This window comes from Penicillium verhagenii, assembly GCF_028828195.1.
Source record: "Penicillium verhagenii strain IBT 33310 chromosome Unknown utg000002l_segment0_segment0, whole genome shotgun sequence".
Classification (NCBI taxonomy): domain Eukaryota; kingdom Fungi; phylum Ascomycota; class Eurotiomycetes; order Eurotiales; family Aspergillaceae; genus Penicillium; species Penicillium verhagenii.
In genome coordinates, this window is record NW_026643166.1 from 2766220 (window position 1) to 2789435 (window position 23216).

A 23216-nucleotide genomic window follows, 5' to 3' on the forward strand; every position below is an offset into this window, starting at 1 on the left:
ACCACGTGTGGACGCAGATAAGTGCATAGATTGCAGGCTCGGAAGTACACCTGGGCAACGTTGAAATCAATGTACACACTTCAATGTGATGACTAGACATTGACCCCCACGTTAGGGAACAAAGTACGCACGAGATAATTTAACCAAATGGGAAAACACAGACCATATTATACTAGTTTGAACCCCAGAAATTTTTAATAAATTTCTTGAATGTTAGAATCACTTAAAGTTAGGTGCCACAATCTGTGCTTCGGATGCCTACCGACATACGAGGTACTGGCTAACATTAGCTTTACTTGGAGAATTACATGTTAGGTTGCCTCTGCATGGACATATCAATATCCAATTCAAATACAACGCTGTTTTGTTCTCTCCAAAATCAGACTTGATCGGAAGCGCCAATCCCGGACAGAGGATTGGATGACAGCTTAAGGGGGACTCCACGAGCTGAGCTGCCTAGTGGATTGGCTGGCCATGGCATCCCCCTCAATGGATTACCTTGAGATATCTTTCACGATTTACTATCTTCCAAAAATCGTTTCTCCCAATATTGCCAGCGAATGTTAGGTTTGGGGAGACCTCAATTGAAGAGCCGGTCTTCCCTCCTGGACTTGATTAGCGGACGTGAGCTTAAGGAGCATCGTGCGTCAACACCTCCACCGCCCGAGCTGCCACCGCTTCCAGACTCGCCCGCTCCATCCAATTCGACCACCTCCACCACCCCCATCTCCTCCACATCCACATCGAATACCTCCACGATGGGTTCCGAAGACACTCATGAGCAAGGTGCGATCTTCTCGGTCTCCGGACCTGTTGTCGTGGCCGAGCACATGATTGGTTGTGCCATGTACGAGCTGGTAAGATTCCCCCCAAAGCTCCCGCCTCCGCCTCCGAACATGGGCCATGCTGATTGCCGGATTTCCACAGTGCAACGTTGGTCATGACTTGCTCGTTGGTGAAGTCATTCGAATCGAAGGCGATAAAGCTACCATCCAGGTCTACGAGGAAACCGGTATGACTACCTCCCTCCCGGGCCACGTATACCCATGGTCCACCCAAACCCCCTCAATGGCATTACTTACTGATAAATCTCCCGAACGATAGCTGGTTTGACCGTCGGTGATCCCGTCACTCGGACGGGTAAGCCCCTCTCTGTCGAGCTCGGTCCCGGTTTGATGGAGACAATCTACGATGGTATTCAGCGACCCCTCCAAGCCATCTCCGAAAAGTCTGGAAGTATTTACATCCCACGTGGTATTTCCGTCAATGCGCTGGACCGCGAGAAGAAGTGGGAGTATAAGCCTGCCGCTTTCAAGGTTGGCGATCACATCACAGGCGGTGATATTTGGGGTATCGTATTCGAGAACAGCCTGGTGAACGAGCACAAGGTCCTCCTGCCTCCGCGTGCCCGGGGTACCATTACTCGCATATCCTCGGCTGGTAGCTACACTGTGACCGAGAAGCTCCTGGAGGTTGAGTTTGAGGGAAAGAAGACCGAGTACGGCATGATGCAGACTTGGCCCGTCCGTGTTCCCCGCCCTGTCAGCGATAGACTTTCTGCCGATGCGCCATTCATTGTCGGACAGCGTGTGCTGGATGCTCTCTTCCCTAGTGTTCAGGGTGGTACTGTCTGTATTCCCGGTGCTTTCGGATGTGGAAAGACTGTCATTTCCCAATCTGTCTCCAAGTTCTCGAACAGTGATATTATTGTGTACGTGGGTTGCGGTGAGCGTGGTAACGAGATGGCTGAAGTTTTGATGGATTTCCCCGAGGTAAGCACCATTGGATATCACTTCTGGTGGTTTTCTTTGTTCACTAAAACGATTGAATATAGCTATCCATTACCGTTGACGGTCGCAAGGAGCCTATCATGAAGCGTACTTGCCTGATTGCCAACACCTCGAACATGCCTGTGGCTGCCCGTGAAGCCTCCATCTACACCGGTATTACCATTGCCGAATACTTCCGTGACCAAGGCAAGAACGTTGCCATGATGGCTGACTCCAGTTCTCGTTGGGCCGAGGCTCTGCGTGAGATCTCGGGTCGTCTGGGTGAGATGCCTGCTGATCAGGGTTTCCCTGCCTACCTCGGTGCTAAATTGGCCTCTTTCTACGAGCGCGCTGGTAAGTCTAGCGCTCTGGGCAGTCCCGAGCGTGTTGGAAGTGTCAGCATTGTCGGTGCTGTTAGTCCCCCTGGCGGTGATTTCTCCGACCCCGTCACCAGTAGTACACTGGGTATCGTCCAGGTCTTCTGGGGTCTCGACAAGAAACTTGCTCAGCGAAAGCACTTCCCCTCGGTCAACACCTCCATGTCCTACAGCAAGTACAATGCCGTTCTGGACAAATACTATGAGCAACACAACCCCGACTTCCCCCGTCTGCGTGACCACATTCGTGAGTTGCTGTCCAAGTCCGAGGACTTGGATCAGGTTGTGCAGCTGGTTGGTAAGGCGGCTCTTGGTGACTCGGACAAGATCACCCTGGATGTTGCTGCTATGCTCAAGGATGACTTCCTGCAGCAAAACGGTTACAGTGATTACGACCAGTTCTGCCCCCTGTGGAAGACTGAGTACATGATGAAGGCATTCATGAGCTACCATGACGAGGCCCAGAAGGCTGTTGCCCAGGGCCAGCAATGGAACAAGATTCGTGATGCTACCAGTGACCTCCAGTCTTCCCTGCGGAACATGAAGTTCGAGGTGCCCGATAACGAGGAGGAGATTTCTGCCAAGTACGAGAAGATCCTGCAGGCCATGTCGGACCGTTTTGCTTCTGTCTCCGATGAGTAGACGGCATATTTTTGCATTTTGCGTATATGTTTATTTTCTGGCCTTTCACTAGCACATTACCCTGTAGTTATGTTCAAACCAATTTTCCTCTTTGGGGCAGAATGATTTCGTTTTTTTTTTTTTAGAGAGATAATGTTATAGAAGATGCAGTTCCGTTTAGAAATGACTGAAATATGGACATACTACTCATTAATGACTTTTTAAACATTCAAGTTTAAACATTGACATCAAATCAGGCGACACAGATAATCTAAGCCAGCACTTGAGTTGACCAGATGACCATGTATACCTAACTTGACAGTCTAGACCAATGAAGTACAGAGGTGGATGCCTGTTCCCGCCACTCTTCATCACCGCCTTTGCTCTCACACCAACAAACACACTTCCGCTTTCTCATCTTTCGAGAGACTTGTATTGCTCTCGATTACTTGCTTTCTTCTTTGGAATTCTCTAGGGGGAAAAACCTACCATTTGATATTCAAATCCCTTTGCCCAGCTCTTCTTCATATCGCCTGCCATGGCAAGCCCAACGACCACCGGCGGCTATTCGTGCGCATCAACCCCCCTGTCCCCCTCCACTCCGATACGGCGAAGCTAACCTCGTGCGCAGCATAAATGTCAATGATCCCGGCCTCATTTCGCTGGTCAACAAGCTCCAGGATGTGTTCTCCACAGTTGGTGTAAGTATTTACGACACCCTATTCATGAGTACCGTGGTCTATTCGGCTTTGGACTGACACCGCTGCTTTGCTTTTAGGTACAAAACCCTATCGATTTGCCCCAGATTGCCGTCGTTGGATCGCAGTCAAGTGGAAAGAGTTCAGTATTAGAGAACATTGTCGGTCGTGATTTGTATGCGCTCTTTCCTTCCCTCCTGAGAGGGCTTCCACCACCAAACATCCCGCCGCGGCGGTGGCGGGGCCCTTCCCGGTGTCGTCGTCAGCCATTGCTAACCACCCGCTTCTTCACATCTAGCCTGCCCCGTGGCTCAGGAATTGTTACCCGGAGACCTCTTATTCTGCAGTTGATTAACAAGGATGCCAGCAGCCAATCGAACGGCGACGTAAAATTGGAGACAACCGATAGCGAGTCCAATATCGACGAGTATGGCGAGTTCCTGCATTTGCCAGGCGAGAAGTTCTATGACTTCAACAAGATCCGAGACGAGATTGTTCGTGAGACGGAGACCAAGGTCGGCAAAAACGCTGGAATTTCGCCGGTCCCCATCAATCTGCGCATCTACTCGCCCAACGTTCTCACCCTGACCCTGGTTGATCTGCCTGGGTTGACCAAGGTCCCAGTTGGAGACCAGCCCAAGGATATCGAACGTCAAATCAAGGATATGGTGCTCAAGTACATCAGCAAGCCCAATGCCATCATTTTGGCCGTGACCTCGGCCAACCAGGATTTGGCCAACTCGGACGGTCTGAAGTTGGCCCGTGAGGTAGACCCCGAGGGACAGCGCACTATTGGTGTTTTGAGCAAGGTCGATCTGATGGACGTCGGCACCGATGTGGTGGATATTCTCGCTGGCCGGATTATCCCCTTGCGCCTAGGATATGTCCCGGTCGTTAACCGTGGTCAACGTGACATTGAGAACAAGAAGCTTATTGCCTACGCTCTGGAGAACGAGAAGAATTTCTTTGAGAACCACAAGGCCTACCGGAACAAGGCTTCGTACTGTGGTACTCCGTACTTGGCGCGGAAGCTCAACTTGGTATGTATTCCTCGTTTTGCGACAACAGAGATGAAGTGGCAGCGCTGACTTTGATCCCCTTTGTTTTAGATCCTTATGATGCATATTAAGCAAACCCTGCCCGATATTAAGGCGAGAATTTCCTCCTCCCTTCAGAAATACACCACCGAGCTGTCGCAGCTGGGTGACTCGATGCTCGGAAACAGCGCCAACATCATCCTCAACATCATCACGGAGTTCAGCAATGAGTACCGCACTGTTCTGGAAGGTAACAACCAAGAGCTATCTAGCATTGAATTGTCCGGTGGTGCTCGTATCAGCTTTGTGTTCCATGAGCTATACTCCAACGGTATCAAGGCCGTTGATCCATTTGACCAAGTGAAGGATATTGATATCCGCACCATTCTTTACAACTCATCCGGTTCATCTCCGGCACTTTTCGTCGGTACCACCGCCTTTGAGTTGATCGTCAAGCAGCAGATTAAGCGCCTTGAGGAGCCCAGCATCAAGTGTATCTCGCTTGTCTTTGACGAGCTGGTTCGCATTCTGGGTCAGCTCCTGACCAAGCAGTTGTTCCGTCGCTACCCTATGCTCAAGGAGAAATTCCACGCTGTGGTGATTGCGTTCTTCAAGAAGTGCATGGAGCCAACAAACAAGCTGGTCAAGGACTTGATCGCTATGGAGGCAACCTACATCAACACCGGCCACCCCGATTTCCTTAACGGACACCGTGTAAGCTTCTCTATTCTGTGCCATACTATTATTATGCAAAGCTGACTTTTTGTTTCTATAGGCTATGACTATTGTAAATGAGCGCCAGCACGCCGCTAAGCCCACCCAGGTGGACCCTAAGACTGGCAAGCCCCTGCCGGCCCGTGCTGCGAGCCCTTCCCTGGACACCACCGGATCACAGGATCCCAACGGTAGCGGGTTCTTCGGCAGTTTCTGGGCCTCAAAGAACAAGAAGAAGATGGCTGCTATGGAAGCCCCGCCACCCACCCTCAAGGCTTCTGCCACTCTGTCCGAGCGGGAGTCTACCGAGGTTGAGGTCATCAGTACGTAATATTGATATCTTCGCATGTTTAGTGGACTGTTTTACTAACTTCTGGATAAGAGCTTCTGATCACTTCCTACTTCAACATTGTGAAGCGCACAATGATTGACATGGTCCCTAAGGCTGTCATGTACACCCTGGTGCAGTATGTATATCCCGATTCTTCAAATCCATGCTTGGGTGCTGACCGATCATCTAGATTCACCAAGGACACAATGCAAGGCGAGCTTCTCGAGTACATGTACCGCAGCAACGAGCTGGATGACCTTCTGAAGGAGAGCGACTACACCACCCGCCGGCGGAAGGAGTGCCAACAGATGGTTGAGAGCTTGGGCCGCGCTAGCGAGATTGTCAGCCAAGTCCAGTAAAGGAGATGCGTTGATAGTATGCGTGAAGGAAATGACCAGCACAGCCGACTGTATGATTGAACTTAATTTGCGCTGGAATTGGGCTCGCCGTCCCCTTTTTCTTTTTACGACTTTCCAACGAAACGGAAATTCTTGGACTATATCTCGCACTCTCGTGCTGCCTTGGTCGCTTAGAGTCATCTGTGAAAAAACTTTCACAGGCTTTGAGGTCCCTTTTGTTGTTGAGCTGATATAGTTCTTGGTCTTGGTCTTAGTTAGCGGGGGTTTGGGGAGATTCTACCTTGTCCGTTTTATCTGGTGCGTTGTGCAGAAAGAGGCGTGGAGTTGCATTATGCCTTGATGGTATTCTTTTCTCTTTGTGGCGCTGTCTGCATCTAAGATTTGTTTGCGCCCCCCTTATTTTCCTTTCTTTTTTTCTTGCTGCCGCCAAATTTGAGAGCTTTATACCGTTCCCCTTATATGTTATCATGTTTTTTCTCCCTTTGTTGAGCCTTTTCTAGATGACGACTGTATCAAGTAATGATGTTTTTCTTGTCCATGATGGCTTTTTCTTACAATTCAATTCTTTCCAGGGTCCAATTTAAATAATCTTCAAAAGTAATTCAGTCAGCAACCCTATATAACTGCAAAGGTTCCAACCTTTGTCTTTTTTTTCAGTAAATAGTTATCGTATCAACTGGATTACCAATCAACAATATTAAAATCGAATTCACACGTCCAGGTGAGAATGGTATTCATCGTGCAACACAGTTCAACTTTTGATACCGACTTTGACTTATTGTCTCTTTGCTGTCCTCTTTCTTCTTTTTTTTCTTTCTCCCCACCATACTGAAATCCTCTTCCCCACTTGTCGATACTATTTTTACTCAATCAACTCTTGGGTCTCAAAATTCAACATTATTGATGAGTTCCAGCAGCAGTCACCTTGGAGTTCCTTTGTCCAAGATTTACTACCACACAATTTGAAAAAGCCCCTCAGGAATCTCGTCTCAGTGGAGCTGATGTGATCCGCTCTTGTTTGTGTAGAGGCATCGATGACTCTTGTCCGACAGAGGATATCGCCGTGCATATCTCTTTCCTTTGAAGCTGTTTTGTCTTTGGAGACAATATATGGATCATACTTGTTATCACGGGAAATTGCAGAATGAACTGTCCAAGCCCTTTCAAATGAAAGTCAGTTTAGGGGAGGGAATCCTTGGTTAAGGAAGTTATACCTGATCTTCGCACAGAATACTCCCCCTTTCTAAATCCATGGTGAAAGCATCATCATCATACTGCAAGGTGAATATCGAAATCTAGTATTCACGAGCCTGGCCGCCTGGGTGATATTTCAAGTACTGTCGCAACACTACCCTGCAGTGGCCCGTTCCCAAGTTTTGCCCAGTTCTTAAAGGAGATGTGTACTTGACAGCTGAGTGTGAGTGAGCGGAATACTCACATGAATGGTTGGCGGGATGAACCAATATCGTGGGAGGGCTTAGATGCCTTCTTTGCTGAAGGGCTTTACCCCGGCTTCTAGCGAAGATTCCTGAGGAAAGAGCAACTCCGGTCCAAGCAGACTTATGTATGTGGGAACCTTCTATCTCGCAGAAAATATCTAATCGAGTAACTTCTAGGCTTACCGAACTTGCTCTTTGATAGCACGAATGGCCATGTAACTGCCGCCCTGGACTTTTATTTTGGATATATCGGAGCCCCAATCTTCGAGAATTTATTCTCTTTCTGGGATCTGGATGGTCTCCTGGCTGGAAGCGCAGAGCCATTGGATCCCCTACGCCGCTACGCGGGTATATGTTGGATGGGCCCCCTGTGCAGGATAAAAGCATTGACGCTCAATCTAAAACTTGCTCAGGCATGAGGTAGCGTTTCGATAGATTTTGGAATAAAAAAGCATTCTTCAAAACCTTGGAACTTATGATCTGAGATCTCACGGCGTGATCGTCATTCGCATCCCTGGCGGAGAATATCCTTAATCGCCCCCACTCTGTACCGTCCCGTGTGCACTGTGGAGCCTCAGCTTCGAGCATCAGTGAACCTGTCGCTGTCAGACTGTTAGAAAAACACGGTAGCCATCGGTCAGATCCTGAGAATGGGCAGCTTATTTGAAGAACACGATGTGTTTAGAAAGTTTGTCCAGTCATGCACTATAGATGATCTATTGACCCAGGCGGAGGAGGGTCTAAGAGATGGAGACCTCAACAGTGGGTTATCGGACCCGCCCACTCTTCAGTAAGTTGTGTCCTCATTTCTCATCACCCCACTTGCTCAACCATGACTTGATGCTAACCACCAACAAAGTCGATTTTTGGCGGCCCGCAACCTGGATTTAGATGGAGCTCTCAAGCAGTTTCAAGAAGCAATCCTGTTTCGCCAAAAGAAGGAGATCGTGAGACTTTACGACATTGTGGAGGTTGCCGAATTTGAGCAAGCTCGTCAATTTGTAAGGTTTTCCCATGGTAAATCTTTCCTGAGATTTTACTCTAACCTACTGAGACTCGCAGTATCCCCACTGGACGGGCCGGAGAGACAAAGCCGGTCGACCGATATGTATGTTCGACCTCGCTTGCCTTGACAAAACGACTCTAGCCAACTGGGACAAGACACGCAATACAGCTGGTTGGACTAGTTCGCAACCTGGAGAGAATTCAACCCCGAAGCCCGATATGTTGCAGCTGGCTTCTGTATACTACGATGGCTTTACTCGTATGGTTCTCCCCTTGTGCTCTATGATGACCGACAGACCGGATCCATCAAAGCCAATCACCGACTCCATATATCTTGTGGATGCTTCGGAACTAGGTTTAAAGCACGCATGGAGCCTTCGGTATTTTGCCCAGAGCATAAGCTGGTTGCTATCTACATGTTATCCTGAGACCATCCATCGTATATTTGTGAGTATTAAATGATTTTGATTGCTTAGTGCAAGCACTAATGTTATTGTTCCCAGGTATGCAATGCACCTTCGTATTTTGGCACCATTTGGAAGTATATGAAATCATGGGTCGATCCAAACACGGCAGAGAAAATCGTGGTTCTCACCAGCACCGAGGTATCACCCGTGCTTGCAGAGAATATCCAGGATGAGAACATTCCGACTGCATTCGGAGGCACTTTTGCCTTCAAACATGGAACGCTGCCCAATCTCGATGAAAGTATCTTGCGGCAATTTGACTGGAAGCTTGCAGATGGCTTTCTGCCTCCAGGACCCATCAAGTGGACTAAAGATGAGGATGGTCAAACGATGGCGGTGGCTGTTGGCATTGAAGCAGGGTCTCACAGGATGAAGACGATCGCGACTCTACAAACTGTGAACAAAGTCAACGGAATCGAATAGAGATGGAGCTTCCGTGTCAAATGGATAGTATAAATTTCGGGCGAATATATCCAGGACTTTGCAAGTTAACAGTACAATCCCAAGGTTGAGGCATTCATCAATCCTATCGTATACAGCATCCATCAATGAATGTAGAACATTTGAAAATCAAGAAAGATGACAAAAATAAAGAAACAACATAACAAGAACATTGAAAACACAGAATACGGAGAGGCGACAACAATAAACCTATATACTAGTTGAATCCAAATCAGCACTAATGCCAACTCCCCATAATCGTAAACAAGTTCAGTACAGCCACTATGAATGGCGCAATATGATCTCCCAAAATCAGCATTCAAATAATTCCAAACAAATCACTTAGCAGAATAATATCCCAATGCTCGTCTGGCATAGTGCCGGGCTTCCTTGTATTCATGAAGATTGCCCAAGGTTTCAGCAAGATTGCCACATATCCCAAGAGTCTGCGGATGATTAGGCCCTTGCAGCCGAGTTCTTCCAGCAACGACTTGCAACTGCAGTTCTTTCGCCATTTCATACTTGCCCTGCTTTTGCAACGTCCAAGCTGCATTAGACATGCAACTTAACGTAACCAGATTGTCCATCCCAAAAATTCGCATGCTTGCTTCCATCGCGCTCAACTGTAATTCTTCGGCCTCTTCCCATTTCCCCGCTTGTGACAGAATCTGTCCAAAGTTAATCTTACTAACCACTATCACTTTGTGGTCCATGTCGTCTCCAAAAGCCTCAATGTCGCGGCGGAGTGACTCTCGCAGCATGATCTCCGCGTTTTCCAATTCACCCAGGCGGCTGTAGGTAATGGCAAGATTGCTGATCCCTGTTCTCAGCTTATCGCTTGTTTCCGGTCCACCTTGTCCCCAGATATCGACGAGTTGAAGCTGGATTTCCTTGGCTTCTTCCCACCTCTCTGCGTCGGTGAGATTGAGAGCCAGATCATTCATGATAGTTTCGTAGAGTTTGTTGTTTAACTCTCGATTGGACTGCAATTTTTCAAGGAGTTGCCGCTGTAGAGTCTCGGCCTCTTGGTATAGCCCCTGGCCCCCCAATGCGATTGCAAGTGTTCGCTCGCACTCAATGGTTGGTATGCTGTCCTTTGAAAATCTGTCGGTCCTATACTCGAGGACGGATTCCTCAATCTTTTGGGCTACATTGTGTCTGCCTTCGTGGGCGTATTCAGTGGCCAGCTTATGCATCGCGTATGGCCAACCGTCCCCTGCCACTTCGGAGCATTTTGACAGAATAACAACCTGTGAAGACTGCATCATTGGAGGTCGTAAATCTTGTAGAGAGCGACAAACGTATTCTGCGATGTCATCTGTCATTTCAGACTCTGATATCGGTATGACCTCATGCAGCAGCTTGCCTGTCTCGACGTGTGGCCACTCAATAGCGACCTGGCTGGTAGCAAGAATTCTGCATTTGACTTGAGCTCTTGATAGACAAGAGACCAGAAGAGACACATGTCGTAAAAGGTGTTCCTGAGATGTGCATTTGTCGACGGCATCCAGAATAAGTGTGACTTGATCATAATCACTAAGAAGCTTCTCGTAAATTTGTCGAAAAACAACGCTTTCTTCATCCGGTGTAAGTCTTGCGTTCATTTCTGAGCCCGAGTGTCGGTGATATGCTTGCATGACTTTTTGGATTTCTTGAGGCCTCATTTGCCCAACTTGAGTAAATTGCCATAGTAGACTTCTGAGTATTGCTGAAGGTGTAAGGCCACGGCAAAACGCGAAGCCAGCGAAATTTCTTGTTTGTGCGCATTCTCTGGTTAGCTTTTTAGCAACACTTGCGGCATATGAAGTCTTTCCGTATCCAGTATCGCCAGTGATATTGAGAAGGCCGCCGTAGCTGTTTTGCCATTCTTGTACCGCAGTTCTTCTGGAAATGACGCGATCATGGATGAAGATGGATTGGTCTACAATAGCTAGCAACTTGGCTCTAAAATCGACTGGATTAAGCCATCTTCTGACAGCTTCCTATTTTTCAATGTTAGCTTCTCTCCATACATTAGGTGACTTCCCGAATACTAGCCTACATGGTCGTACTCCTGTCTAAGTTAGCCTCATATTTGCCAGGTCAGATTGTCAAAGCATACATAGCTGGAATCCTCTCTGTTATCTGACATCTCTTTTTTCTTGTTTTTGATGTCGTCAACCCATCTGATAAGGGTATTGCTGATTCGAATAAATCCCACATCAAGAGGGCCAGAAAACTTGGTCATGTTTCTGTGATCCGCATGTATGGACCCAACGATTTCTCGACCATTCTCTATAGCAGACGAAAACTGATTCACAATCTAGAATTTTACAGAAAATCTGTTAGTTCTGAACAGTTTGCAATTTGCCATTGTCACTTCGTACCAATATGCCCTTGGTGGGTAATTCCTCTCGAAAAGAGTGGACTTCCAGTTGTCTTTCCGCTAAGATCTGATTGAAGCCTCTCCCCACGCGCTCCAGGGTTTGTGAATTGACTTCCAGATCGCGGAGAACAGAAGTATTGGGGGATTTCCAAAGGACTTTGGTTATATCTTGAGCAATTCTGCCGAGGCTTGCGATTTGAGAGCCTCGATGCGGTGTTCCCAGAAAAACAATCCCATGAGTTGCCGGAAGTATATCTTTCAAATATGTGACTTCCGCACGGGAGGCGTTTAACATCTGTTCAAGAAGTGTCAACAGAAAGCATATTGGAAGGAGAGGTTTGAGCGTCTCACATCTTTGACAATGATGCCACCCAAGCTATGCGCAACAAATACCAGAGGGCGATTTCTCTGTGGTAAATAATCAGTGAACAGCCATCAACACAAGGCCCCTTATTATTGTGTTCTGTTACTCACCTCCTCATCGGAGATTCGACAATTAGCAAGATCACTTAGTAAATTCATGGAGTGTTGAAACACGGTCGCCTGCGAAGCAGACGAGAAAATGTGGTTTATGTCAACATCATAACCCCAGACATAAATTCTGGAGTCCGGAACCACCTCTGGCAGCAATTTTTCAGGCCAAAACAAACTCCCCGGGTCTTCAACTATCTCATCCGATGCCTGGGAAGAACCCGAACCGGAAACCTCTTGCCCATATGGAGTTTCCTTTGGGCTCGCTTTGTCCGATCGATGAAAAAGAGACTTCAAGTTCAACTTGTGTGACTTGCTTCTCTTTTCGGTGATCTTCAAAGTATCTGCTGAAGAGGAATTATTTGTGAGGACCGACGAGGACGATCGGTATGTCCAAGTATCCTGAGGTTTCCCAAAAAGTCCATGGACGAACACGATACTGGTCATATTCAGTTAACATTACGTTGAAGTTTGAACCATGGGCGCCGGCAAGAAACGGGAGGAACCTACTCAGCGACAGGGTTATCTGCGCAATAAATGAGGCTAAGGCCATTTCTTTGCGCCATGATGCGCAAACACTGTACTTGTAGACGCGGTTGATTCGTGAGTCGTGGACTGTTACTGCAAATGATCAGCACTTTTACAATTTCCACGCCAGTCCAGCGATTGACAAGGAGATTTCGGTCAGTCAGACATTCCTGTAAATTTTCTTTTCAAGCCAAGATTTTTGGTTGCCAAGATTAATTTTGTGGTTTTAGCAGCCAATAGTGGGAGTGTTATCTATAATTATCTACATGCAGTTCGTATTCAGCTGGAAGTTGTTCATATTGCCGACCCCCCGCACTCCAAGGATCACGACTTCGGGGACCCCGGAGACCAGCTGACCTTTAATACTCAGTAGTATATCGCATTATTTCGGATGGATGCGAAACCCCTTTAAATGAGAGTTCTACTTGTCAAAATGGGCAACTTCCCTCATTTAATGGTAATTTCACAGCAGGTGGTCCTCAATTAGAACACCCAAACATGGATACGAGTGCTTATCTTTCCCATTCAAAGTCTCGAAAAATACACGATGATCTATTAGATCTACTGACTCGAGCTGTGTCGGTATACATAATGCCAACCCTCATTCCGGATATCCTCACGCACTTTATAGTTCTTCTCTGCGATGTCCAATAACTCCAAATCCATATCTGCAACCAGCACACCTTCCTCGTTACCCATCTTCGCAACCGGTCCAACAATAGGCAACGTGACCTGTGACATACCCAAGAAATCTTCCGCCGGGCCAGAAGCATTGACAAATATGATGCCGCAAGTGTTCTCATAACAACGGGCCGTCAATGTTGAAGAGAGGAACAATGCCTCAGAAGCCGGGTTGCGTCGTAACGCCTCGGATGAAGCATCCTTAGGAGTCCCTGCAGAAGAATCAGATAAGCCAAAAATCAAACACATCTATCCCCCAATACATCCTTTGATACATGGAGAATAAATTAAGAACGCCAGAAGGAAGGAAAGAAGCCTTACAGAAAGTGGGTATGATGATAATCTCTGCTCCGTCAGCAATGAGTTCGCGGAACGCCTCGGGGAACGCCAGATCCCAACAGATCAGCATTCCGATGCGGCCAATCGGCGTGTCAATAGCTGCGTGGCTTTCCAGTCCCGAGGAGGTGAGATGTGGGCGCTCCGGGTGCCAAATGTTTTTCTTGCGGTAGTTGCCAAGAATGCTACCATCATTGGAGATGAAATACGCAGTGTTATAGAGGAGACTGGTCTTGTCTGGGCCTTCATGCTTCTCGATGATGGTTCCAGGAACCAGGCAAATCTTGAGCTCCTTTGCCAGAGCTTGATAGTTGGCCAGGTAGATTGCTGATTGGCCGGCTTGGTCTGCCCAGCGTGGATCTGTAGGCACCCAGCCGCTTAGATGGTATCTGGAATCCGGTTAGTCTTCGTTGATTCCATATACATATCCAAATGTTGTTGTAATAAAATTGCATAGTGAAACCTACTCGGGAAGAACAGCTAACTCAGCGCCTTGGGATGCTGCTTGTCGGATATATTCGCATGCCGTGGCGTGGTTATATTCAATAGCGAGCTCCTGATTGATGATGTTAGCTTCTTTCCGGGAAGGTTTGCGTCATAGATACAGATGAACATTGTAAACGATTCGGGTTTGGGAAGTCGCACTTTGATACGCCATTGGATGATTGCGACTCGACGAGTGGGAGCCATTTTGAACGATACGAATATATCAATTAATAAAAGGGAACAAGAGAGGGAAGAATGAATGTTGGAGATGATTTATATAATGTTGCCTCCCCAGGTTCATGATATTCCCCAGTGACCCCAAAACAAGAGTTGGAGAAAGTGGGTTCGCGGTCCCCACTGCGAATCAGAATCGTCCAAATGTAACCCCGCGCCGAATTTCTTATCGTTCTCATTACACATTACCCCAGTAACATCAAGTCTCCAAGTAGTAAAGGCCCTTGGACAGCTCTATACATGGTATCAAAAAGAGAAATCTTCAAGTCACATCAAAAGAAACAGATATACCTATGGACACCAACTCATCAAGCCAAACCAACTGCATCGGGACTGAAAGTCGGTTTCTTGCTGACTCGATATACCAATCGATCAGTGAAGAAATGAGAAAATACGGCATGCAAAGCCGGGATAGCACCATAAAGAGTTCCCGCGACCGGAAAGCAGATTCTCTCCAAGAGCTGCCGCGGTTTATACCAGATGCGCGGGGAGAAACCAGTGTCTGGCACATTGCCTTCATGCATGTCCCGCATCCGCGAGTTGAGACAGATGGCATGCCACCGATCATATAAGAAAATGCAGAAATTCATTCCAAAGAAGGCAGACGTCCGCAAAACATCATTGATGAAGAATGCCCGCGCCAGTGTGGGGTGCATCTGCGATGCGGGTGTCAAGATCGTGTACAGCACAGAGAATATCATAATTATGACCAAATGACAAGGCAAGAAGTGAGCTTCCCAGAGCAAATGCATCAGGGCAAAATGTCTAAGGCTGATGAATGAGCATCGCTTGTGGAAACGGAGGTAACTGAATGTGCGGCGTGCTGCGAAGCCCGAGTCGAGCGCTCCCCACATGTGTCGCAGCGCCTGACGGTATCGAGCAACACCGGTATTCAGTGTCCGTCTCCAACCACGACCGCCGTCACCTGAGACATTGCACTGGCTTGCGGGGATATATATCACACGGGAAATGAGGTTTCCGGCTGTTTCAAAGTAGCACTTGAGCAGCATGTGCATGTCTTCTCCGATAGCTGTCGGGTCACTGTCCCACCCACCAACTTTCTGCGCAAGCGAAAGTGGTAGGGAGTATACAGATGTGGGGATAGAAATGGGTGTTCCCGGGAACATTGTTGAGAGTCCTGCAAAGCCCCAGAGGAGATCGGCGCACCGAACCAAGATTGGAGTATCGTTAGAGTTGCGATCAAAGATTATAGGGCAGCAGTAGATTGCGCGGTCTGCATCCTCGATGTGAGAGTAGTGGAGTCGACGAATCTCTGTGAAGTAGTCGCATGTGAGATGCGTGTCAGCATCCATGACGGTCACCACCACCCTGCAGCAATCTGCACTCAGATCTGTATGATGAATCTGCACGATTCTCTTCGCCGCAAATGCCACATTCGAGCTTTTGCCTGCAATTTCTCCTTGTACACCGGATGGATGGAAGGTAGGACGAATGTGGAGGAAGGATCCTTCGAATGAGGAAACGAGATGTGCTGATTTTTCGATAGCGACGGTCTCTTTTTGCTCCATGGCGAGGTATATCTGTAACGAAGCCACGATCAGCATCATGAACTCTCCCCTCATCATATTGCGCATTTTGTTGACTTACCTCATATTGAGATTTGGCCCGTGGGTGACTGGCCAGTACTTTGAGAGTTGTTTCCAGAGTGTGGAGGTCTTCGCAGTAGTTTGGTACAATAATAGCGTGAATCAACTCGTCTTCGATGTCTTCGCTTCCGAACTTCAAAGTGTCTACCTTCTCAGCAAACATGCTTGGAGACGGTAGTGACACCGGCGACAGTGACTGAATGCTGTAACCCTCTTCATCATGAGTAGATGGGGACGGTGAAACGGAAAAAGCATGTGTGGGACGCCTCCCAAGCGCCTCCCTTGTCTTTGCTGTCACTCGAAAGATTGACCACGCTAGACGGAGTGTAAAACTCGACATCTCTACGTGGATTGCCACTGCATATACCACAAATATGGACTGAACGAGGTTCAGGCCACTCCACCATCCCTCTTTAAAGGGTTGCCCAATCCATGGTGGAAACACGCCTCTCCAAAGCTGAGATCTGAGTATATCGGAGAATGCAAACACAAGCAGAAGAATAAGACCAATAATGCTAAATCCGGGCAGGCATCTAGCCACCCATCCCAACATCCTGACGTTGACTGGGTTACTTTCGGATAGAAGAGGCGTGGAATTCAAGTAAGAAAAAAAGTATCCAGCTCACAAACGGAAGACGAGAAAATGATAACCTACTAGTAATAAAGATACCCTTCTCTCAGGGGAGAGATCATAAGCATTGTATTTATTTTTTCCTTCTTTGGGCTCCTAAGTTTACTACAAAGATGGGTACTGGGTACATACTTTGGTGCCTAGTAGGACCTTACCTGGAACGCCCCGTATATACAAAGTACCTGTGAACAAACCAAGGTCCTTTACTGGAGTAAATGATACCCTGATCCAAGACTTAAATGACGTTTAACATTTGAATGTAGATGTACTAGTACTAGTTAAGTGGAGTTCTGCAACTCTTGACCCTTCTCGTGCTCCAAAGCTTGGCGGAGCGTGCCCCAATCATTGGTTCCAGAGACTCCAATCGACTCCACTATCAATATCGCTTCCACATTCGATGCTCACAGAGTTAAACTTACCACCAATCATCTTCCACTCTCCATGGGCGTGGTTGACCCTGAGGTCCAATATTACCCTTATCAAACTATAGACTTTCCCCCTGGGGGTCTGCTGAGTCCCTTTCTTCGAGCCAAAGGCGCAGCAGTTCATTCAAGTGATAATCCAAGCGCAGCATCTGCCAATCCTGGTGCTTGTGTTTCTCACTCTGCTGTACGTGCTTTGAGCAAGGATCCCGAATTAGGGTTCGCTGTTCCCTCCCTGGCGACACTATCATATGATTCTGGCATCTAGTCTTATTTTCCTCGGCAAGATGATCAGCTGTGCTGATATCCCACACCGACATTGATCTTGATCTTTTCCAAGTTTGAGAATGTAGTTATACCTTCAAATTGATTAGAAGTCACATTCAACATCTTTGATATAGTTTATATATGGCAATGGATCTTATACCAATCAATTGCATAAAACCGTACGAACTCATGAAAATCGAAGCGCACACCTCCAGATGTCCTGGGCGTGTGTATGAAATTCTCTATCCACCCAACATAAGTTACGGATTAATTCTGGACACATGCACAATGTTCAAAGATACATAACATTTGAATATAATGTTGACCTTGAAAAGTAAGATATACTACTAGTATGTACTAGTCTACGAGAGACCCGATGCCGCAGCAGATGTCAACACCAATTTGAAGACCACTTGACATCAACATTGAATATCACACATATCTACTTGAACATTGCAAAATAGCACCCATCCTGTTATATATTGCTGGCACCTGGGCTTATACATAGCCGAATATTGTCATTTTAACATCAATCAATGTATCTCGCCGAAGAAGCTTGAGTGGGAGGTTCAAATGTTTAGAAGTAGGACAAGGAACATATCATATTGTCAATTGTTACTATCTTCGTGTTGTGTCTGTTGACTCAACTTATTCTTTTGTATTTACAATCCAGGTATGTTATGTCTTGGCCTTGATCCATACCCTAGGCTTATCGGAAATCTGCAACATGCATGTGTAGGCGGTGCTCGGAAGATTCCCTGCGCGACCGGAGCGAGAAAGCTACACTGGATCGGTGCATTCGGCAACTCAAGCGGGCACACCATCGCGGATACTCATTGTGTGTTCAAATGTTTGGCATTGTTTTTCTCTGGTGGCGTACAGGTAAGAGAAATCTATTATGTGTGCAGGCATTATCAAAGGTCTTTTTTATTAATTGCAATTAATCATTGGACGTGGATGCAAGCGCAAGATATAGTAAGATACCGTTCTTCTATGACACGCAGTCCCAGTGGCTGGTGTGAGCCAGAACGAAGCACCTAGTATCATCGAGTACGCACGTGCGGGTATGGATTTTGATACTAACCAGTTGACTGATATTCCGGTACTAATAATAGGGATACTACTACAGCTCGTTATATTACTACTCATGATACTCCTAAATAACCCTCTATTCAACCGCCACAACTCCCCCCAGTCACTCCCAAATAAATATCTTTCAAACTGCCACAAGTACCACCGGTCACTCCTAAGAAGAACAAGAGATCTCCGACCAGATCATGAGTATACGGACCGGCGCTCTGGTGCTTCGGTGCATTGGATTGGGGGAGGCTCTTTGGACTTGGTTTGCTGGCACGACGTCCGTTGCGTTTAACACCATGGAAGAGTATCACCCACAGCGGGCCATTTTTACGCAATGATACATGTACTGAATGTATCCAGCAAAAAGACTGGTTGAACTCTCTCAGAAATAGGAGATCTTTATGGCGAAATTGCTAATTTGGTAGAAATCACACTTACCAACATTTGAACCTTGGAAGTACCCCTCGATCTGTGCTAAGCGCGTTAAGAATACACGACTGCTGGCAAATCACCAGTGTGCAGGTCCAACAACATACCTGTCTTTTATCTGTGCACCGGTCTACTACACCATCTCAAAGTAAATGGCAAATTTTGATGATGTCGCCAGTGTAGAGATGCCCAGGTGAATAGCGGAATCTGTTAACCCCGCAGCTACATTGGTACCTCTGACTATACAATATCCTGACTTAAGCGACACAATCCTAGTCTCTTTGCATACATTGACCAATGGAAAGCTGAGATTCCACGCACTTGGATTAATAATGCTCTCGTGATTTCGGAGCCTACGTATGCAGCTTTTGATGTCACATCTGTGGCATTCTGCAAGGTTTCAAGACCCATTACTTGTGAATACCCACACCGCAACTTGATTTCTTTTCACTTAAATTCAATTATCCCACCAAGCCAGAGCATTTCTGAGTTTCCCTCTAATCCAAAGCTAAATTCCCTTTACTCAGTCATTATGAGCGCGATTGCACCACCCCCCAAGTCCCGCCTCGGTCGCTACCGCGTCCTTGCACCCACGGCGGCAGTTAAGGTCAGCCCATTATGCTTGGGAGGGATGAACTTTGGGGACAAATGGTACCATCAAAATGACTCACTCGTCATATACTAAGTCACTGACAGCGCAAAAGGAAAGAGAGACTTGGCGAATGTGACAAGGAAACATCTTTCAAGATTCTGGATACCTTCTATGAAAATGGCGGTAACTTCATCGACACGTACGACTCTTCTTTCTCTCTTCTATATTCAAAGCTTTACGGAACGCAGAAGAGATTTATGCCAGATACTGACCTCTCCATTAGTGCTAGCAACTATCAGAACGGAGAAAACGAAGTCTGGATTGGCGAGTGGATGGAATTGCGTGGAATACGTGACGAGATCGTTCTGGCAACCAAGTATACCTCACCGTGGCGGAGACACGTTGAAACTGAGTTGCAGGCCAATTACGTCGGAAATAATGCAAAGAGCTTGAAGATCTCTGTGGAGGCTAGCTTGAAGAAGTTGAAGACGGATTATATTGACCTGGTAAGTTGTCCATCCGTGCAGGACACTTGACTATCTGGCGTCAGCCTAATAAGATTGACACCGGAGTAGCTCTACGTCCACTGGTGGGACTTCAGTACTTCTATTGAAGAGGTAATGAACGCTCTCAACCAACTCGTCATTTCTGGAAAGGTCCTTTACTTGGGCATCAGTGACACTCCTGCTTGGATCGTTAGCAGGGCAAACCAATGTAAGAATCCCTTGCATGAATCATCACCCCAAGATAAGAAACACCGTGACACTAACATACGCCCCAAAGACGCTCGTGATCATGCCCTGCGGCCATTCTCGGTCTACCAGGGCCAATGGAACGCTGCACGCCGCGACTTTGAACGTGAAATTATCCCCATGTGCGCAGCAGAGGGCATGGGCATCTGCCCCTGGGGTGCCATCGGTGGTGGTGCCTTCAAAACAGCCGCCCAACGCGATGAGATCTTGAAGAACGGAAACCCAGGCCGCCAAATCGAGACACGAGAGATCGACCTCAAAGTCTCCGAGGTCCTGGAGAAAGTTGCCGCGCGCCATGACACCATCATCACCGGCGTGGCCCTTGCTTACCTTCTGCGGAAGTTCCCTTACGTGTCGCCGATTATTGGAGGGCGGAAGGTTGAGCATCTGCTGGGGAATATTGATGCTTTACGGCTGCGGCTTTCTGAGGAGGACATTGCGGAGATTGAGGGGGCTTATGAGTTTGATTATGGATTCCCGATGAATTTCCTTTTCCGGGGCGAGAAGAAGGAGACGCATCCCAGTTCTTCTTCATGGATGAATATAGCGGCTAGGTTTGATTATCCTGATCTTACGCGGCCTCCTGCTGTGAAGTCAGTAGATGATCTTTGAAGCGTAATGTATATGGCATCTGCTCTGGTGCGGATGTTGGCGGCGGGTATGTAAGTCAATATTTGTGAAGCTTATCCACATGAGCCAAGATTCGCCTAGCTCTTGGCTCAATGGGGCACTTGATAATCGAAATATCGAGGTTGCTTAGATAGCTCTAGTATCTAAGACTACTACAGACCACATTTTGTTATTACAGTCAATATAACCAGGAAACATTAGATCTGAGTTTCTGTTTCATGACATGTAAATTGTTCCTGTCATGTCTCACTGAAAACTTTCTTTGGCATAGATTTCAATATACTAGTACACAGTTCAACTGGTGTGATTGAAAAAAGAATGCATGTGCCCCTCAATATAGTAGGTAGCAGCTCCTCAAACAGGACCAGTCCAGTCCAACTCCACACTAACTCGCAGCGTCGGTAGCTAACACAAGCAAATAAACCAAATAGCCTAGATACAGAAGGGCAACAAACAGAACAAACAGAACAAACAGACAAATGTTTAATCTACTAGTTCAACTCAAGGGTAGCTTTTTGTCAAAGCGACGCCTCTTTTGAGTCTGCGGTATTCCAATTTCTTGGAAGGGGCCAGGCAATATAGAGAAATTTTCAAAGAAAATTGACTCAAGTGCTTCAATTGTTTTTCTATCAATGTTTTAACAGCACCGGTCATCTTGGAATGGCAAGACTCTCGTCTTTACCATTACATACTGACCTTGGGGCGGTACAATCTTGGGAACTCGGCATCCCAGAAGCCCAGGAGTCAATGAGAACCCGTGGGCCGACTTTTAGATCTCACACGTCTACTCCGTACCGAGAACCGAGAGCTGACAAAATGTGGTCTATCACAAACTCTAGACTTGGTTGGCAAGCCAGGGACCCCTGAAACCGATGCCCAGTGTTTGCTGGATGTCGGTGAGGGACCCTAGAATGTTATCTCGGCCTCTTGGCAAGATCCCTGCCTGCGTATATGGGCAGGTGTGAGCCCTGGACGTTGGGCAGACCGTGCATAACACCATGATAAGAGCCATTCACCTACCCCCTACCAGATTTCGAGTATCATCTATGGGAATTAGGATAGGAATCCCGGTCAATACTAGGTACTGCACCCGGAGAGTCTCGTCTATATTCCGGTGAAATAAAGAAGGTGGCCAGAAAGAAAAAAACTTGGGACACTTAAAATAGGGCTAAAAATGCCGAGGAAGGGCGTTGTTGGTTACAAAGGCGCGCGGTTCAGATGACGAGGCCAATCAGTAAAGAGAAGAATGCTTCATGGCTATGCAAAGGCCATGCAAGTGGAAAAGTGGAAAGCCCTAGGGACGGGCCATGACATCGGCTGGAATTAAAAGTGGGCCGTAAGATCTCAAGTTTCCCCTTAAAATTCCGGTTTGATTGCATCTTTGTACTAGTAGTAAGTTGTATACATTATGATGTGTTCCAGCGAAGATGTAGGTAATTGATGGTTCAAAGTTATCGCGAGGATTTCCAGGTTTCCATGTATGAATGTAGAATTATCACACTAGGTAGGCCTTTTGCGTTTGGGTATCAAGCACGACACGTGGTGTTTATGATTGATCCATTCCCGATCAGCAATGGCTGATCAGTAATACCGGGCTAAATGATACTGTAAGCTTCAATGTTGAAAGGCATCACGTATAAGACCTCAAGATAGGCCTAGACCCCTATACTGCTTTTCTTGTATACATATATGACCAGTTGACTTGGTTAAATGTCGTGATCTCCCCTTCCCGGTCTTGGTAGGTATAGTATACTCTATTAAGACCAGGTCCAGCTAGGTGCAGTATCTTGCAGCGCCATCTGCATCTCGACGTAGTCGGGATCTCAAGAGTGGATACACCAATAAAACAAGGACAAATGATTTTGCCGGTGCGACCGGGTCTCGAGCACTTCGCCCCCGAGAAAATGAAAAGCTTGGCCAAGAACTAGCTTAAGGGGTGGGCCATGTTGAATAAAGAGCTGAGGGTTAATATGTAAAAGGGGGGATGATTGAGTTAAGATGTGGATTGAAGAGGCTAGAATGGCTAGAACGGCCAGAACGGCCAGAACAGCCAGAACAGCCAGAATGGAAATTAGTTAAGGATGTTTTGACTCTTTGAGTGTTACAAATTCGGAAAATCAGAAAATCAGAAAATCAGAAAACAAACTTTGAAATTTACACGGTTTTTACAACGGCAAAACCATAAGTTACGGTATTTTGCCCCTCGATGCAGGACGATCGACAATGGCACGTTTTTGGCAGGCGTTACGAATGTGGTAAAGAATACCAGCTCCACCCCGACCTCGACTCCGTTTGCGCCTTTTTTCTGCATTCGCCTGTCACCAATCAATCTTGGGCCCTTTTCACATCTGCTTTCTCTTCTATTATGCTCTCTTCGATCCTTTCTTATTTGCGGTGCTCAATGCCTCGCGGCTAACAACGGCGTTGCCCGTGCCACCTCTGCACGC

General features: G+C 47.1%; 7 protein-coding genes across 7 annotated transcripts; 4 read left to right on the forward strand and 3 right to left on the reverse strand.

The window, feature by feature from the left end:
- Positions 1 to 560: 560 nt before the first annotated feature.
- On the forward strand, positions 561 to 2788 carry N7466_000998 (H(+)-transporting V1 sector ATPase subunit A; the record flags this gene model as incomplete). The annotated part of the gene is made up of 4 exons (XM_057160396.1): positions 561 to 857; positions 928 to 1012; positions 1105 to 1772; positions 1835 to 2788. The coding sequence occupies 4 exons, from the start codon at positions 561 to 563 to the stop codon at positions 2786 to 2788; spliced, it is 2004 nt and encodes a 667-aa protein (XP_057026644.1).
- Positions 2789 to 3305: 517 nt separating this feature from the next.
- On the forward strand, positions 3306 to 5906 carry N7466_000999 (dynamin-like GTPase vpsA; the record flags this gene model as incomplete). Its single annotated transcript, XM_057160397.1, has 7 exons — positions 3306 to 3337; positions 3399 to 3468; positions 3546 to 4505; positions 4575 to 5216; positions 5278 to 5539; positions 5599 to 5683; positions 5738 to 5906. The coding sequence occupies 7 exons, from the start codon at positions 3306 to 3308 to the stop codon at positions 5904 to 5906; spliced, it is 2220 nt and encodes a 739-aa protein (XP_057026645.1).
- A 2089-nt stretch (positions 5907 to 7995) lies between these two features.
- N7466_001000 (SEC14 family lipid-binding protein) lies at positions 7996 to 9240 on the forward strand (the record flags this gene model as incomplete). The annotated part of the gene is made up of 4 exons (XM_057160398.1): positions 7996 to 8135; positions 8205 to 8346; positions 8408 to 8797; positions 8854 to 9240. The coding sequence occupies 4 exons, from the start codon at positions 7996 to 7998 to the stop codon at positions 9238 to 9240; spliced, it is 1059 nt and encodes a 352-aa protein (XP_057026646.1).
- A 356-nt stretch (positions 9241 to 9596) lies between these two features.
- Positions 9597 to 11485, reverse strand: N7466_001001 (uncharacterized protein; the record flags this gene model as incomplete). Its single annotated transcript, XM_057160399.1, has 2 exons — positions 9597 to 11240; positions 11360 to 11485. 2 exons carry the CDS (start codon positions 11483 to 11485, stop codon positions 9597 to 9599), a joined length of 1770 nt encoding a protein of 589 aa, XP_057026647.1.
- A 1698-nt stretch (positions 11486 to 13183) lies between these two features.
- Positions 13184 to 14329, reverse strand: N7466_001002 (carbon-nitrogen hydrolase family protein; the record flags this gene model as incomplete). The annotated part of the gene is made up of 3 exons (XM_057160400.1): positions 13184 to 13515; positions 13625 to 14028; positions 14262 to 14329. 3 exons carry the CDS (start codon positions 14327 to 14329, stop codon positions 13184 to 13186), a joined length of 804 nt encoding a protein of 267 aa, XP_057026648.1.
- A 338-nt stretch (positions 14330 to 14667) lies between these two features.
- N7466_001003 (glycosyltransferase family 2 protein) lies at positions 14668 to 16129 on the reverse strand (the record flags this gene model as incomplete). Its single annotated transcript, XM_057160401.1, has 2 exons — positions 14668 to 15900; positions 15968 to 16129. 2 exons carry the CDS (start codon positions 16127 to 16129, stop codon positions 14668 to 14670), a joined length of 1395 nt encoding a protein of 464 aa, XP_057026649.1.
- A 3198-nt stretch (positions 16130 to 19327) lies between these two features.
- On the forward strand, positions 19328 to 20751 carry N7466_001004 (uncharacterized protein; the record flags this gene model as incomplete). Its single annotated transcript, XM_057160402.1, has 5 exons — positions 19328 to 19446; positions 19500 to 19586; positions 19671 to 19893; positions 19963 to 20101; positions 20171 to 20751. The coding sequence occupies 5 exons, from the start codon at positions 19328 to 19330 to the stop codon at positions 20749 to 20751; spliced, it is 1149 nt and encodes a 382-aa protein (XP_057026650.1).
- Between the last annotated feature and the right edge of the window lie 2465 nt (positions 20752 to 23216).